The sequence below is a fragment of the Danio rerio genome, chromosome 5, assembly GCF_049306965.1.
Source record: "Danio rerio strain Tuebingen ecotype United States chromosome 5, GRCz12tu, whole genome shotgun sequence".
NCBI classification, from domain to species: domain Eukaryota; kingdom Metazoa; phylum Chordata; class Actinopteri; order Cypriniformes; family Danionidae; genus Danio; species Danio rerio.
The window spans coordinates 74,284,973-74,303,398 of NC_133180.1; the positions used below are offsets into that span (position 1 = coordinate 74,284,973).

Below are 18,426 nucleotides of genomic sequence, written 5' to 3' on the forward strand. Positions count from 1 at the left end.
GTGGAAAGCATTTCACTTTTTTTCCTTGGGAGTTTACACAGTGGATGCCCTTACAGCTGCAACCCAGTACTGGGAAACACCCATACACTCTCACATTCAATCACATACACATAAAATATTAATAAGGAAAGGCGGTGCCGAAAAGCTCAGAGAAAGCAAAAAATTGCTCTAAAATCAGACGCTGCCAAATGCATAAAATTAACTGAAACAGACTTAAAAGGGGGCAGCGCAGAGGGTAGCACTGTCGCCTCACAGCAAGAAGGTCGCTGGTTTGAGCCTTGGCTGGGTCAGTTGGTGTTTCTGTGTGGAGCTTGCATGTTCGCATGGGTTTCCTCCTGGTTTTCCTCACAAGACCAAACATGTGCTATAGGTGAATTGGGTATGCGCTGCATAAAACATATGCTGGATAAGTTGGTGGTTCATTCCTCTGTGGCGATCCCAGATTAACAAAGGGAGTAGGCAGAAAAAGAAAATGAATGAAATTATATATATATATATATATATATATATATATATATATATATATATACACTCACACTATATACACACACACACACACACACACACACACACAAACACAGAGTGCCCAGCAAGTGAGTACACCCCTCACAAATCTCTCATTTAAATTAATATTTTCTATAAGATATAAGATGCTTTATAATATTATATTTGTGCTTATTTATTATAGATTAGTAAGCACTGAAGCTCAATATGGAGCTAACCTAACAAAAAAAACTTATGATAACCGTCTAAAAATTAGTAGACCAAATTTATTTGTAAGAAAAAACTCATATGAAAATTTTAAAAAGAGCAAAAATCAAGAGAAACAATATATATATATATCAGATTTAGCAGTTTGTAACTTGTTTTCGCAATATTTTGCATGAATTTAAATGTAATATCTTTCTATTTCTAAAGATGTTCAGTGACTAAAATATTATTTTAATAAAAATATCTGTTTAATAAATCTGTTTTGTTCAAATGCACTGACACATATCAGAAACTGATAAAAAATAATCACTTTCAAAATAGGGTGTGCTCATTTATGCCGAGCACTGTATATATCCCATTTCATTCATTGGTTCTACTGGGATTGTTTTTATTATGGAACTGCTGAGCGCTTTGGTTTCCACTCCCACTGCTTTCACATGTCAAAGTTGCGAAAGCGAAAGTTAACGGATATCAATTGAAAAACGGGAAAGTCTCATTCGCATCCCAAACGTCTTCAGCAAACGTCCAACAATGAAAAACCCAGACTTTCCCGCTTCTGTCTGGAGGGTGAAGGCGGAGGTGTTGAAGTGGTGTCTGGCGTGCTGTGTTTTCTGCACCTGTGTGTGTGTGATGTATGTTCAGTGGACGTATATCTGGATGCTCAGGGCTGAAATGGCTGAAATAACCCAGCGGTTCAGGCCTCTGGATGCGGCGGGGAATGACGGTGGAAAATGCCGCCCTGACGCCGTCTGCTACGGGGTAGGTGAGTGCTTTAAATCAAGAGCTGCTAAAACTATATTATTCATTATTTTATTCATCTGTAATCATCTGCACTGTGTTCTGACAGGCTCATCAGACATACATCACACACTATCATGATTTCAGCTCAAGCAATAGTGATAGATTTCAACAAACCAAACATGACAGATAAGATGTAAAATGTACCAGCTCTATATTACAGTGGAACCAGTTTGGAACCATATATTAAATCAATTGATTTATTCTGTTGTGGTGATTTTATTTGCTACGGTAACAAAATTAATATATTAATATAATCTCATTGCCATTACTGAGTACTGTTTTACTAACTAGGGTATGTTAGCTATATTGCAACACCACAGTTTACTGTAGTAAAATCTACCCTCACCGGCCAATTTATTAGGTACACCTGTACAACTGCTTGTTAATGCAAATCACCTGGCAGCAACTCATTGCATTTAGGCATGTAGACATGGTCAAGACGATCTGCTGCAGTTTAAACTGAACATCAGAATGGGGGGGGAAAGGTGATTTAAGTTACTTTGAACGTGGAACATGGTTGTTAGTGCCAGACAGGCTGGTCCGAGTATTTCAGAAACTGCTGATCTACTGGGATTTTCACGCACAACCATCTCTAGGGTTTACAGAAAATGGTCTGATAAAGTTATTTGGGCGCAAATGCCTTGTTGATGTCAGAGGAGAATGGCCCGACCTTAAGGCGGATGGGCTACAGCAGCAGAAGACCACACCAGGTGACACTCCTGTCAGCTAAGAACAGGAAACTGGGGCTACAATTCACACAGCCTCAACAAAATAGGACAACAGAAGATTGGAGAAACGTTGGTTGACTGGTCTGATGAGTCACGATTTCTGCTGCCACATTCGGGTTGTCGGGTCAGAATACCAACTGAGCATCGTGTCAAGTCAACACCACAGCCTACCTAAGTATTGTTGCTGACCATGTCCATCCCTTTAAGACCACAGTGTACTCATCTTCTGATGGCTACTTCCAGCAGGATAGTGCGCCATGTCATAAAGCGTGAATCATCTCAGACTGGTTTCTTGAACATGACAATGAGTTCACTGCACTCAAATGGCCTCCACAGTCAGCAGATCTCAATCCAATAGAGCAGCTTCGGGATGTGGTGGAAGGGGAAATTCGCATCAAGGATGTGCAGCCAGCAAATCTGTAGCCGCTGCATGCTATCATGTCAATATGGAGCAAAATCTCTGAGGAATATTTCAGCACCTTGTTAAATCTATGACACAAAGGATTAAGGCAGTTTTGAAGGTATAAGGACGTCCAACCCGGTACTAGTAAGGTGTACCTAATAAAGTGGCCGGTGAGTATATTTTAGTACATTATTTATTACAGTTTATCAGTTCACTATAGTTAACTTCAGTATTGTAAGGCATTCATTAACTAAGAGTACAGAACATACTAAAATTATATGGAGTATAGTACACGATACTAAAGTACAGTTCGAAAACAACATAGTACTTCCTATAAATTACTATAGTATTTGTCATGTGTTTTTTTATAGGATATACACAAAACTGGATGGATGGATGGATGGATGGATGGATGGATGGATGGATGGATGGATGGATGGATGGATGGATGGATGGATGGATGGATGGATGGATGGATAGATAGATAGATAGATAGATAGATAGATAGATAGATGGATGGATGGATGGATGGATGGATGGATGGATGGATGGATGGATGAAGCTGACCAAAATGAGTGTGGTGTAGTAATTCTCTGGCAAAAGTATGATCTAAGAATAGTTTGGCATGTTCTTGGGCCTTCTGGGAATTATACTAATAATAAGTTGGACTATTCCAGTAAACTCTACGAGAACAAAGAGCAGTTATTGTTGTTGTTTTTTTCTTTCTTTGTGTGTGTGTTTGTGATGATCCACATACAAAAAGTTGTAGTTATTAAAGTAAATAATCCATTGTTGTTTGAGCTATACTAGAGTAAAGTGTACTATACTTTATACTGTATATTATAGTATTTACTTTGTTAATGAATGCTGCAGCATACTATAGTATGAACTACAGTGAACTGATAAACTAATAAATACTGTTATTACAGTAAAGCAGTACAGTACATACTACAGTAAACTGTGGTGTTGTAGTTAAAGGTCTTTTGTTGTATTACTGTAGTTTTATTAATATAGACTGTAGAATTACCACAATACTTTCAAATTCAATAGAATTTACTATAGAATGGTTAAGAAGAAAATATGATAGTATTTACTATAAATTACTATAGTATTCTTCATCAATGCAGCATTTTCCATGAAAACAATATCTGGAATTGCAGACGTTTTAGTATGTTATGATCAGTGCTGTGGGTAACGTGTTTTAAGTAATGCACATTACATTCATTCATTTTCTTTTCGGCCTTTATTAATCTGGGGTTGCCACAGCGGAATGAACCGCCAACATATCTACCATAGGTTTTACCTGGTGGATGCCCTTCCAGCCACAACCCATCAATGGGAAACACACACACTCATACACTAGGGTCAATTTTAGCATACCCAATTCACCTGTACCGCATGTCTTTGGACTTGTGGGTGAAACCGGAGTACCCAGAGGAAACCAACGCGAATACGGGGAGAACATGCAAACTCCACACAGAAATGCCAACTTACCCAGCCGAGGCTTGAACCAGCGACCTTCCTGCTGTGAGGCGAACGTACTACCCACTGCGCCACTACGTCACCTGCACATTACATAATATTAATTTTCTAAAGTAATGAGTAAAGTAACACATTACTTAAATGAAGTAATATTTAAGTTACTTAAAAAAAAATCCAAGAAATACAACATCAAATTTAATAAAGTGTTAAGAAATTTAAGTAACTTAAAAGTAATGTATTAAAATTAAGTATTAATATTTACTTTTTAAAACATGTAATGCAAGCTACTTTATGGGTGTTGTAATTAGCTTTAAAAAATGAATTGCTAAATTAAAATTATTGAAGCCACGCTTAATCACGCACTCGATAAGAGAGCACTCTGCGCGGTAACAAATTCATAAACGATGGAAATTGTCTTAAGAAAAGGAAAATGGGATTGTCGTTAAGTGTAGATTATGTCTAGGTGGGGCGACGCAGTGGCGCAGTAGGTAATGCTGTCGCCTCACAGCAAGAAGATCGCTGGTTCACTGGCTAATTTAGCGTTTCTGTGTGGAGTTAGCATGTTCTCCCTGCGTTCGCATGGGTTTCCACTGGGTGCTCCGGTTTCCCCCACAGTCTAAAGACATGTGGTACAGGTGAGTTGGGTAGGCTAAATCGTCCGTAGAATGTGTGTGTGGATGTTTCCCAGAGATGGGTTGAGGCTGGAAGGGCATCCGCTGCATAAAAATGTGCTGGATAAGTTGGCGGTTCATTCCGCTGTGGCGACCCCGGATTATTAAAAGGACCAAGCCGAAAAGAAAATGAATGAATATTTACTTTTTAAAAAATGTAATGCGAGTTTCTTTTTGGATGACATAATTAGCTTTTAAAAAAACTAATTGCTGAATGAAAATGAACGCAATCATGTTAAATCATGAACTCACTGAGAGAGCACTATACGTGTAGTAACAAATTCAGAAACGAAGATGCCAGGCGGAGCCTACATTTCTGCAATGGAAGTATTTACATTATTTTAAATTCATTGAAGAAAAGGAAAAGGGGATTGTGGTTAAGTGTGGATTATGTGTAGGTGAAAAACTCTTGTCAACTGCAAGAAATACGACAGCTTTTAAAAAAGTAACGCAAAGTAACTCAAAAGTAATGTATTGGATTACTTTCCATAAAAAAAATTTGTTACTTTTTTGGGAAGTAACTCAATCGTGTAATGGATTACTTTCAAAAGTAACTTTTCCCACCACTGGTTATGATGATATCTGATTTCTCATACATTTTGTTTTAAGGTGAGCTGCTTTCACAGATTCCCTGACAGGACACACAGAAGGGTTCGAGACAAAAGACATGTGACCGAACAAAAGAAACAGAGAAAGAAGCGACAAAGTGAGTAATTTCTCCTAATTAATCTTAAAATGTGATTAAAAATCACCTGTTTTGTCATCACTTCAGACATTACGCTAGAGAATCATTCAAATACTAGCTCTAAAGTGACTGAATGAGCAACGGTATCTGCTGTTCTGACAATCAGCTGCAGATGTGTATGAACGGCGGAAGAAAGTAGTTCCTCTTACAAAAAGTTCCTTTTGATTTTTTTGTTTTATATACATGATTATGCCATTGAACTGTTGTATAAACGCAATATCACCTTCGTAGCAGTGCGATATGGGTGTATATCATTCACTGGTGGGACACTAAGGCACTTGAGCCAACACATGTCTCCCTCCAGTGCCAATATACAGCCATATCACACTGCTACGAGTGTGATATTGCTCATATATAGTTGTATAAAACTTTGTTTATATTACTAGTGTTATGGTGCTACCATAGCAACTGTAGAATTGCCACGACAGATTAATTTACTATAGTATGGTTCACACACACTATAGTATTTACTATAAATGACTATAGTATTTTTTCATGTGGCTAAGGTTTTCACTTGTATCTCATGTAAATTGCTGTTTCTTTTAGCAGAGCAGCACACATTTCTCCATCTGGTTCCTGTGTCCTCGCAGTCATACAGTGAGTGTAAACCTCATAATCTCTTGCTACAGAATTAAAGTCTCTAGAGAATATGACACACACCCTCACACGGCTCCAGATATTACATCCTTTTTTTGTGAAACACAAAATAATAAATAATAATTAATAAAAAAAAAGCAAGTAAAGTTCTCAAATTCGATGTGCTTTCCTTTCAAGGGACAGTTCCCAACTAAATCTCCTCTCAGTGTTTCACACTCAAGTGGTTGCACACTTTTATGCTTGTTTTCTTCAGTTTAACACAAATGATGATGTTTTGAAGAACGTTGCAACTATTGACATCCATAGTAGGAATAAAAAAACACTATGGAAGTTTTTATTTCCAACATTCTTCAATACATCTTCATTTGTGTGGGAAGGACTGAAAGAAACTCAAACAGGTTTGGATCACGTGTCTAAATAATGACAGAATTTTCATTTTTTTGGGGTGAACGACTTAATTCAACCATTTATTTGCGATGGTGAACTGTATTATGGGATGTTGATCTCTGCTCTGTCAACATTTAATGTTGAAAATTCAACTACAGTTTAAGAAAGTGACTTTTATTGACATTTTTGTAGTTTAAAGTAATATAATGTATAAGAAATAATAATATTTAGAGTAATAAGTGATTAAAATAACAGAAAGTGCACAGGTAGCTTATAACAAGGTTTTTGTAGTGTAATATAGAACATAGGCTCATTCTGAAAATGTAGCTCCATATACATTTCTGGAGATCGCAAATTATGTAGCCAGAAGTACGTATGGCTGCATTTCATCTTAAAAGCAAACACTACAGGGTGGTGTGGCCATTCCTTTTCGCGCTTACCAGCGGATTGCATACCTCTATATGGAAGGCTTTACCGCTATTAACAGTTTTTCTAGTAGCTCACCATGTATGGCGGCAGACTTGAGACGCAGAGTGAAGTTGACCAGTAAGTGGGAACAGTTCCATAAAGTGAGTAAGACAAAAACATCAAGTAAATAACAGGGTGAGAATGTGATAAAGTCTGAAAATGTGGTTAATAAAAACACTGTTGGTTGGATTTAGAAAAGTGGGTAGGTGGGTCAATCTGTGCTTTTGAAAACACTATCGGTTGCAACCCAAGCTCATTCTGAAAACGTAGCTGGAGGTACATATGGCTGCATTTCGTTTTTTCAAGCAAATGCTACGAGGCGGTGTGACGCCGCTCCTCTTCTTCGCGCTCGCCGGCTGTGACGGCTCACCTTCGTGTGGAGGGCTTTGTTACGTTGGTGTAGCAGAGGCCCGGTGGAGAAGGAGCCACCCACGGCGACGACCGGGTTCAAGTCCAGGGAAGAGCGGTTCCAGAAATATGGTAAGATGAAAAACAGATTCCAAAAAATAAAAGAGAATGAGTTCGTGACGGAGCGAGAATGCGGCGAAATCCGAAAAGTCGGTCAAAATTGGACGATGGCCTTTGTTTTTTTTTTGTTTTTTTTTGGACAGCTTTTGTAAATCGTCACTTGGGTTTAGAGAAGGAGGAAGAGGAGGGTGGCTGGGTCGGCTGTCCAGTCGGTCATTCAGTCAGTCGGACAGATGGTCGCTTGACAGTGGCCTCCGGCAGCTTTTCATGCGAGAACAGCGCGGGCAAGAACGGCGCATGCTTCTGAGAGGCGTTCGAGAAATGAAAAAACGCAGCACAGCGGCCTCTCGTGGATTTGCGAAAACAAAAACTGCACAAATACGTACGTCCAGGAACGTATTTTGCGGCCTCCAGAAATGTCTGCAAGGCTACGTTTCCACAATGAGCCTGGGTTGATTGGTTGGGTTTAGAGAAGAAGGAGGGTGGGTCAGTCGATCAGTCAGTCAGTCGACAGCGGCCTCTGGTGGATTTACGTGAGAGCAGCAGGCGTGAATGGCACTCGTGAGAGACATTTCAGATCTCAAAAAGCGACACAGCGGCCTCTGGTGGATTTGCGAAAACAAAAACTGCAATAAAACGTACCTCCTGGGATGTATTTGGCACTTTGCAGAAATGTATATAGGGGTACGTTTTCAGAATGAGCCTGGGTTGGCTAATATACAACACCAACCCATACAATATACCGCATTATTTTAAACTATTCAAAATGTTACTTTTTAGAACTTTTTAATATTAAAAGTTGTTGGAAGAAAGATCAAGGTCCCATAATGCAATTAAATTCATAAATAAATAAGGAACATTTCTAAATAAAAACATGAATCAAAAAATACAAAAAAAAAAATGCTAATTTACAGATATTTTTTTACAGTGTAAGATAGATGTTGATGTGTTTTTAGTCTCATGTTCTCACTGTTTTCCAGCTGATTCTGATGTGATGTTTATATCATACTGTATATCCCCTATGTTTTTTGTCAGATGATGCTGACAGCACCGTTCTGTCTTGGGCCGTTGGCCAGAGCAGAGGAATCGGGCTTCAGCTATCAGGTGATACTGTTACAGTGGAGGCCGAGGGAAGCTACTTCATTTACAGTCAGGTTTGTTTTAATACTAAAGTTTTCCCTTCCATCTGCAACCCAGCACTGGGAAACACCCATAGACTCACACATGCACTCATACACTATGACCAATTTAGTTCATCCAATTCACTTATAATGCATGTCTTTGGACTTGTGGGGGAAACCGGAGCACCCAGAGAAAACCCACACTAACTCAGGGAGAACATGCAAACTCCACACAGAAATATCAACTGGCCCAGCTGGGACTTGAACCAGCGACCTTCTTGCTGAGAGGTGACAAACACATGTGCGAAAGGTGAATTAGATTAACTAAATTGTCTGTAGTGTATAAGTGTTTGTGTGTGAATGTGAGAGTGTATGGGTTGCTGCTGGAAGGGCAATCGTGGCGTAAAACATATGCTGGAATAGTTGGCGGTTCATTCCGCTGTGGTGACCCCTGATAAATAAGGGATTTTGCTCCCTTATTTTAAATTTCTGCCCAGAGAGGTCATGTTTTGAGCTTCGATTGGTCTCATACAATCACATGATGCGATTTTGCAGGTCAGAGCGAACTGCGAAACTTTTCGCACGAGTTTGCATTTCCGGTCTTGCGCATTCACTTGCGTGTGAATAGAAGTCCGAGAAGAAAAGTGCAGTGTGACTTTATTCTGTTACTCCCACAGGTGCTGTATAGAGACACTACCTGGGTAATGGGTCACGTGATCACGAAGAGGCTGAAAGGGGCGGAGTCTAAACTGATGAAGTGTCTAAAGAGCATGCCCAGTAACGTCAGCCAGCCACTCAACACCTGCTACAGTGCTGGTGAGTGACCTGGACAACAAGTCAATCTAGAAATAATCCGATTATAGCAGTGTCTAACTTATGAGAAGTCACTGCGTTTTTGTGCTTTTGTGGTATGTTAAAATTACTTTTAAAAAAAACAAGTAGATAAAACAAAATATTTTATTTAAAATTCTATAATTAGCATAATACCCAATAGTAATTAAATACTACTGCATTTTTAACACATGTAAAGTCATGAGCCTGAAGCTGCGACTGTTTTTTTTCATATTGTGACGCAGTTCCTAGAAAAACAAAAATTAAGTGAACAGTGGATGTGGCTTGTTTTATCTACTGCGAGCTGATTGGATGTGGTAAAGTAGGCATTTCCTTGAGAAAGGCCTGGAAAAGGATTTAGGGGAGAGTTATTACAGCCTAACTGACTCTTCCTGCTCACTATTTCTGTTTGTTGTCAAAACTGACAGCTGAAGGGGCGTGGTTAAGTATGTTAGCCACGCCCAATACCCCAGACAGACCTAATCTGAAAATTTAACTGAAAACACTTACAGACTTCAATTAAAGATCACAAGGGCACACTTTTTTTTTCTTAATGACAAGCACAGATGAATTGTTCAGCACAAAACTCGTAATGTGAGCTAACGAAATCGATAGGGTTAGTTTTGATTTCATTTGTATTTTATTAGAAATATTGTATATTTTATTACATTTGAATTAAAATCACAAATTCACTCACACACAAGAAATACAATCAATTATATGTATCATATATAGTCACCATAGGTTCATCCCGAAAACGTACCCCTGTATATACATTTCTGGAGATCACAAATTATGTATCCAGAAGGTATGGCTGCATTTCGGCTTTAAAACTAACACTACGGGGTGGTATGATGCCGTTCTTTTCACGCTTACCAGCTGACTGCTAACCTCCGTATGGACTGCTTTCCCGCTGATACCAGTTTGCGTTGTGACTCGCTGCGTACATCTGTGGACTTGAGACGCAGAGAGGTGTTGACCATGATGATTGCGATCAAGTCCGGCTAAGAACGGTTCCAGAAAGCGGGTAAGAAAAAAATAAATAAAAATAAACAATTGAATAACAGGGTGAGAATATGGTGAAATCTGAAAATGTCGTAAAAATCAGATGAGGGCTTTTCTTTTTCTGTATTGCTTTTGAAAACGCTGTCGGCTAGGTTTAGATGAGGAAGGTCATACATTTGACAGCAGCCTCTGGTGGATTTACGTGAGAGCAGCAGTCGTGAGTGGGACTCGTGAGAGAAATCTGAGATCTGAAAAAGCACACCAGCTAACTATCCGAAACATTTTTGTTTCATCCCTTAAAAAAAAAAAATACCATTAAATTATCCCGGACGAGCCCCCAATTATGTTACAACCTCTCTTTAAAAATGGCTCGTTTTGAACAGAGAGAAAGCAACATAAAAAAAAAATTGTAAACATAGTAATTGTTTTTAAAATCAATTAATTTTTTCCAGAAAACCCAAAATAACGAGACCATCCTAACCCCAAAACAACAAATAAAATAATAAATCTCCAAACAAACCGAAAAAGAAAGAATTAAAAAACACAAAACAATGCTGGCTGGTCCACTAATCCCGTGTTCACCTTTCACCTCCTCGTTGGCGTCTTTTAAACTCTCCCAATTAGTCCCAACATGACAAGCAGGTGCGTCCACCCACGGAAGAGCTAGAATGAGTGCACATGAAAACAAGAGTTAGTAAAAAAAAAAAAAAAACACAACAACAAAAAAAATCCAGACACAGACCGTAACAGTAGCTCCTGGGGTGAGTTTGGCGCTCTCCAGAAATGTATATAGGGGTACCTAATCATAATGAGCCTGGGTTGCGTATAGTGGCAAAAAAAACTGTACTACAGCATTAGGCTTCATAGTAACATGATTAGATGAAAGCGTTTTCAGTAGTTTGCAGATCTCTGTGTCGGTTATACTGTACCATCTTATGCTAAAGTTCCTGTTTATTCATAAATCTCACTGGATTATTTTGCAAAATATTTCCAATAAGATGAGATTAAGTACAGTGTGTTCCTGCCTTAGGTATTTACTTCCTGGAGTCTGGATCTACTCTTCAGCTCTCTGTTCCTCGCAGATCTGCAGAGCTCATCCTCACAGCTCACGCTACCTTCATGGGGCTCTTCAGCATATGACCCACACACACACACACAGTCTCACACATGCTCACATTCACCTATGCTTACACACACACACACAAAGCACAAACACTCAATCAAGACTCAAACACACACGTTCACACACATGCACACTCACAAACAAGCATACACTCTGACTTAGTGACACACACTCAGCTACACTCACACACATGCTCACATGCCTGCACACTTATGCATACACTGCAATACACTCATGAACACAGACTCACACAGTCACACAGTCACACACACACACACACACACACACACACACATGCTCACATTCACCTATGCTAACACACACACACACACACACACACACAAAGCACAAACACTCAATCAAGACTCAAACACATACACACACACACGTTCACACACATGCACACTCACAAACAAGCATACACACTCTGACTTAGTGACACACACTCAGCTACACTCACACGCATGCTCACATGCCTGCACACTTATGCATACACTGCAATACACTCATGAACACAGACTCACGCAGTCACACACACACACACACACGCACACACACACACACACACATACAGTCTCACACATGCTCACATTCACCTATGCTAACACACACACACACACACACACACATACACACAAAGCACAAACACTCAATCAAGACTCAAACACATACACACACACACACGTTCACACACATGCACACTCACAAACAAGCATACACACTCTGACTTAGTGACACACACTCAGCTACACTCACACGCATGCTCACATGCCTGCACACTTATGCATACACTGCAATACACTCATGAACACAGACTCACACAGTCACACACACACACACACACACACACACACCTCATTTCCCATATCCTTCAAAGTGAACTGTCTGTGGTGTATGGATGACACCTAGTGGACAACTGGAGTGATGAAATGCTAATAGTGGTCCTGACTGTAGACATGCAAACATTTCAATGGTATCATCATTACACTGTGTATTTTCCTATATTTACTATGGTCAATGTAAATATGTAATGTAAATATCATGTATGAATATGGCAACATTCAGTATCATAGTATCACGATGCCACTTTCAATCACCAAACCATGGTACAACCACTTTTTCCATATTAATTGTAGCTCACCCAAAAATACAAACACTATAGAACCCTGTTTAACATTCAGTGTTAATTTTGTTATTCATTTAAACTTATTTTTAAATTGATTGTTTTATTTACGGACAATTTAGCCTACCCAATTCACCTATAGCGCATGTGTTTGGACTGTGGGGGAATCCAGAGCACCCGGAGGAAACTCACACCAACACAGCCCTGCTGAAAAATCCAGCTTAAACCAGCCTAGGCTGGTTGGCTGGTTTTAGCTGGTCGACCAGGCTGGTTTTAGAGGGGTTTTGGCCATTTCCAGGCTGGTTTGACCAGCCAAATCCAGCTAAAACCAGCTTGACCAGCCTGGTTTATGCTGGATATAGCTGGTTTTGGATGGACTCCCAGCTTGGCTAGGCTGGTCAAGCTGGTTTTAGCTGGTCATCTCCCAGCCTGACCAGCTAAGACCAGGCTGGAAATGGCTGGAAACCAGCCTGGAAGTGGCCAAAACCCCTCTAAAACCAGCCTGGTTGACCAGCTAAAACCAGCCAACCAGCCTAGGCTGGTTTAGGCTGGATTTTTCAGCAGGGAGGAACAGGAAGAATATGCAAACTCCACACAGAAATGCTAACTGACACAGCTGGCACTCGATGCAGTGACCTTCTTGCTGTGAGGTGACCGCGCTACCCACTGCGCCACCATGTCACCCCTAAAATAAATACATTTAAATATAAATTGAAGCCAGTGAAAATGGAATTTACAGATTTACAGAACATCAAGCAGCTGAAGCTGTTTTGTTTTGCTAAAAAATGAATGGAAGTCAGTGAGACCGGAAGTCCTGAAGTTACAATGGCTGTGGAATCTCAGCTTTTTAGTCAGTAAAATCAGGGAAAAGTGTGCCTCAAAGTGTGAACCCTTGTATGTTATCATGATGTAAATGCGATTATTGTTGTAAAAAAAAGGGTGGGCCATTTATATGGATACACCTTAATAAAATGGGAATGGTTGGCGATATTAACATCCTGTTTGTGGCACATTAGTGTATGTGAGGGGGCAAACTTTTCAAGATGGGTGGTGACCATTTTGAAGTCGGCCGTCTAGGATCCAACTTTTGATTTTTTCAATAGGAAGAGGGTCATGTGACACATCAAACTAACTGAGAATTTCACAAGAAAAGCAATGGTGTGCTTGGTTTTAATGTAACTTTATTCTTTCATGAGTTATTTACAAGTTTCTGACCACTTATAAAATGTGTTCAGTGTGCTGCCCATTGTGTTGGATTGTCAATGCAACCCTCTTCTCCCGCTCTTCACACACTGATAGCAACACCGCAGGAGAAACGCCAGCACAGGCTTCCAGTATCCACAGTTTCAGGTGCTGCACATCTTGTATCTTGATAGTGAGACAATTATAGACAATTATAATATACAATAGACAATTAGATGACCTTCAGATGACCCCAAAGATAAAAGTCTAAGGGCGTCAGATCGGGAGACTTTGGGGGCCATTCAACTGGCCAACTGTTTATATAGGAATGCTCGGACCTGACACCCATAATGTGGTGGTGCACCATCTTGCTGGAAAAACTCAGGGAGCGTGCCAGCTTCAGTGCATAAAGAGATACACATCATCATGTAGCAATTTCAATATCCAGCGGCCTTGAGGTTTTCATTGATGAAGAATGGACTCACTATCTTTGTTGTCTATGGTGTGAAGATACAAGATGTGCAGCACCTGAAACTACGGATACTGGAAGCCTGTGCTGGCATTTCTCCTGCGGTGTTGCTATCAGTGTTGCATTGACAATCCAACACAATGGGCAGCACATTGAACACATTTTTTAAGTGGTCAGAAACTTGTACGTAACTCATGAAAGAACAAAGTTACATTAAAACCAAGCACACCATTGTTTTTCGTGTGAAATTCCCAATGAGTCTGATGTGTCAAATGACTTCAAATGGCCAGCATGGTCGCCACCCATCTTGAAGTTTGCCTCACATTTACTAATGTGCCACAAACAGGACGCTAATATCACCAGCCATTCCCATTTTATTAATGTGCATCATAATGAATGGCCCACCCTGTAGTATAAATGAGTCTTCTTTTATTTACAGATACAGTAGATGATGGATTAGTGAAGTCTCGGGCTGTGTGATGTGCCCTTTCACCGTTTCCCATCATTGCTCAGATAACCTCCCTGAACTGATATCATATTAAATGTGCACCATAATAATACACTGTTGGTCATTAATCAGCAAGATTACATTATGTGCTGGTGACCCCAAAACTTCCTGTGCCAACCAAAATACAATAAAACTCAACGGTGGCTCCAATAAGTCTTTGGACAAATGTTTGAATGGCAATCAAATGCATTAGGAGAGCGATATCAAGTGGATCAGTGTGTGCTTAAAAAGGAGAAATCATGTGTTTTAAGAGGAGAGTAAGCTTTTGGAGACTATTCCTGTGAATTACAAGAATTGGATTCAATATTCATGGTTTCTGGATCTCTCTTTTTTAATTCATTTTGTCTAAAAACAAATAGTCTCTATGAAATTAAACAGTTCTGTTGAAGAGACATTACTTTAGTTGGAGGAACACATACTGGCTTTACTGACTGCAAAAATGGTTGTGGATTTGATTAATTTTCCATTTAAAGGAAAAATATTTTCTATTTTTTTTTTTTGAAGAACATATACTTGCTTTACTCAGTGCAGAGAAATGATTGTGGGTTTTATAAATTTTCCATTAAAAAATGTTAAACATTCATGTGTCATACCGCTATGTGATGCATTGAGTGTATGCTTTACTAAAAAGATAGGTCTTTAACCTAGTTTTGAACTGCGAGAGTGTAATATTGTTTGACAAATGATAGCAGGTTTGGCATGCTGTTCCGGGAGAGAACCCTGAGCTTGGAGATAATTGAGCCCAGGGCTCCCGCCGGGTCGATTGAGAATGTAAGGGGAGTACGAATACAGGTAGTTCTCGAGAGCTCCCCGTGGTTAAGGAAGAAAGGGGGAGAAGAGGTGGATAGGGGGTTTCTTCAGAAAACGAAGATAACCCTGCTGAAAAATCCAGCATAAACCAGCCAAGGATGGTTAGCTGGTAGACCAGCCTGGTTTTAGAGGGGTTTTGGCCATTTCCAGGCTGGTTTCCAGCCATTTTTGTCTTAGCTGGAAAGTGACCCGCCAAAACCAGCTTGACCATCCTGGTTTAAGCTGGACATAGCTGGTTTTGGCTGAGCACCCAGCCTGGCTAGGCTGGTCAAGCTGGTTTTAGTTGGTCATCTTCCAGCCTGTCCAGCTAAAACCAGGCTGGAAATGGCTGGAAACCTGGAAGTGGCCAAAACCCCTCTAAAACAAGGCTGGTCGACCAGCTAAAACCAGCCAACCATGCTAGACTGGTTTAAGCTGAATTTTTCAGCAGGGAAGGAAGTAATTTTAGCTTGGCTACACTGTAAAACTAATTCAGAATTTTACAGTTTATTTCCGGCAGCTGGGGTGCCAGAAAAAACCAAAAATAACGTCCCTTAAATTACAGAAATATACAGTAAAATAGCAGATATTAAATTACAGAAATTTCCTTAAATTTACATTTCTGGTAAATTTCTGTAATTTAACGGCCATTTTTTAAAGTTTTTTCCCTGCCACCCCAGCTGCCGGAAATAACTGCAAAGTTAAGGATTTTTTTACAGTGTACTTATGGTGAGTTTGGATTAATCTGATTGGCTAACTAATGATTGTAGATGAGAGACAGGCACAGTCAATCACATCACGTGCTCCTCGAAATTAGTTTGTGAAACTTCACATATTTCAAATAGGCACTATCCTTATAAATAAACTGCATAGTTGCAATCTAAACAACTACATTCTTGACAAAAAAGTCTCAAAAGTACATTTTGTTGTCCAACAGCTGCAATATTTGTCAAACTGTAGTGAGTTTATTGATCTGCTGTCAGTCTATGTGTGCGGAGTAATACACAAGGGTGAAGAGGTTGTAGTGGTGCTTTTATTATTAGCCAATCTGATTTGAGAACCAGACAGAACTATTGTATAAATATATATAATAACTATGGTTACTATAGTTTTACTGGTTTAATGGTTAATTTTTGTAAGGGCTGTGAGGGTTTGGTTTAGGGCCATAGAATTATACCAGATAAAATACATTACGCCTACGGAGAGTCCCCATAAACCATATATAGAAGTGTGCCTAAAGTGTGTGTATGTGTGTGTGTGTGTGTGTGTGTGTGTGTGTGTGTGTGTGTGTGGAAGCAGTTGTTATTACATCAGCAATCACAAACCTGACCCTACCAGACAATAAAGGTCAGCCGAGTGCCAGTCTCCAAAATGGGAGGAAAAGGCAGCTTTTGGTTCCTTCTCTTGTGTTTGATTCCTCCGAGTGAAGGCCTTCCTGACCTCTGCATGCAGGAACAAGTGCTAAGGAAGTGTAAGCTACTGTATGAACTGTGCTATTAAATGAAACACACACACACACTGACACACACACACTTACAGGCAGCCGCTGGAGCTCCTGACAGGATGGCTGTTTTTGTCATTACTCAGGGGAGTTTTGACTGCAGGAAAGCACCGCTATTATAGTTTTACAGTAATAATTAGTTTTTATTTTGATACCATTTCTTTAATTATGCTGTTAAATTCAGTGAAGTTATCGTTTGTTAAACTGATGGTTCTGTTCGTTTTATTGATCACCTCCCTAACTAAGGCCCTTCTCCCCCGATCACTCAGCTTAGATGGCCGGCCAGCTCTAGGAAGAGTCCTGGTGGTTCCATCATCTTCAACTTACTTATGATGGAGGCCACTGCTCATTGAAACTTTCAGACCAGTAGAAATGTTTCCAGGCTCATTCTGAAACGTAGCCATGCTAACGTTTCTGGAGACCGCGGTTTATGAGGTACGTATGGCTGCATTTAATTTTTTCAAGCGAACGCTACGGGGCGGTGTGACGCCGCTTCTCTATGCTCTCGCCAGCTCCGACAGCTCACCTTCACCTTCGTCTTGTTACGGAGTGGAGGCCTGGAGGAGAAGGAGCTGGCCGCGTTAGACGACCGGGTTCGAGTCCGGGGAAGAGCGAATCCAGAAATCAGGTAAGACAAAAAACAGAATCCAAAAAATAAAGCGAACGAGTTCATAACAGGGCGAGAATGCGGTGAAATCCGAAAACGTGGTCAAATCAAAATCGGACGAGGGCGTTCCTTTTTGTTGACGGCTTTTGTAAAGCGTCGCTTGGGTTTAGGGAAGAAGTAGGAGGGTGGCTGGTCAATCGTTCAGTCATTCAGTCAGTCGGACAGATGATCGCTCATCAGCGGCCTCCGGCGGCTTATTACGAGAGAACAGCGCAGGCACGAACAGCGCGCGCTCACGAGAGGCGTTCAAGTTGCGAAAAAGTCCGCACAGCAGCCTCTCGCAGATTTGCGAAAACAAAAACTGCACAAATATGTACCTCCCAGGACGTATTTCGCGGTCTCCAGAAACGTCCGCGGAGCTACGTTTCCAGAATGAGCCTATGTTGAATGTTTCTGTAACCTTCCCCAGCCTACAGACAATTGTCTACAGACAATTCCTTTGTCTTCATGCTTGGTTTGCGCTTTGACATGCACTGTCAACCCTGGGCCCTCATATAGACAGGTGTATGCCTTTTCAAATCATGTCCAATCAATTGATTTTACCACAGGTGAACTCCAATGAAGCTGCTGAAACATCTCAGGAATGATCAGTGGAAACAGAATGTACCTGAGCTCAATTTAGAGCTTCAGCAAAGGCTGTGAATTC

General features: G+C 40.3%; 1 protein-coding gene across 3 annotated transcripts; it reads left to right on the forward strand.

Annotated features, from left to right (window-relative positions):
* Positions 1–1,089: 1,089 nt before the first annotated feature.
* tnfsf13 (TNF superfamily member 13) lies at positions 1,090–12,522 on the forward strand. 3 transcript variants are annotated; one of them, XR_012405681.1, is made up of 7 exons: positions 1,090–1,470; positions 5,406–5,502; positions 6,091–6,138; positions 8,497–8,615; positions 9,260–9,398; positions 11,449–12,089; positions 12,356–12,522. XR_012405681.1 is itself a non-coding variant. In XM_073949660.1 (6 exons), exons 1-6 carry the CDS (start codon positions 1,243–1,245, stop codon positions 11,556–11,558), a joined length of 744 nt encoding a protein of 247 aa, XP_073805761.1. In that variant the 5' UTR covers positions 1,158–1,242; the 3' UTR covers positions 11,559–11,605.
* Positions 12,523–18,426: the final 5,904 nt, after the last annotated feature.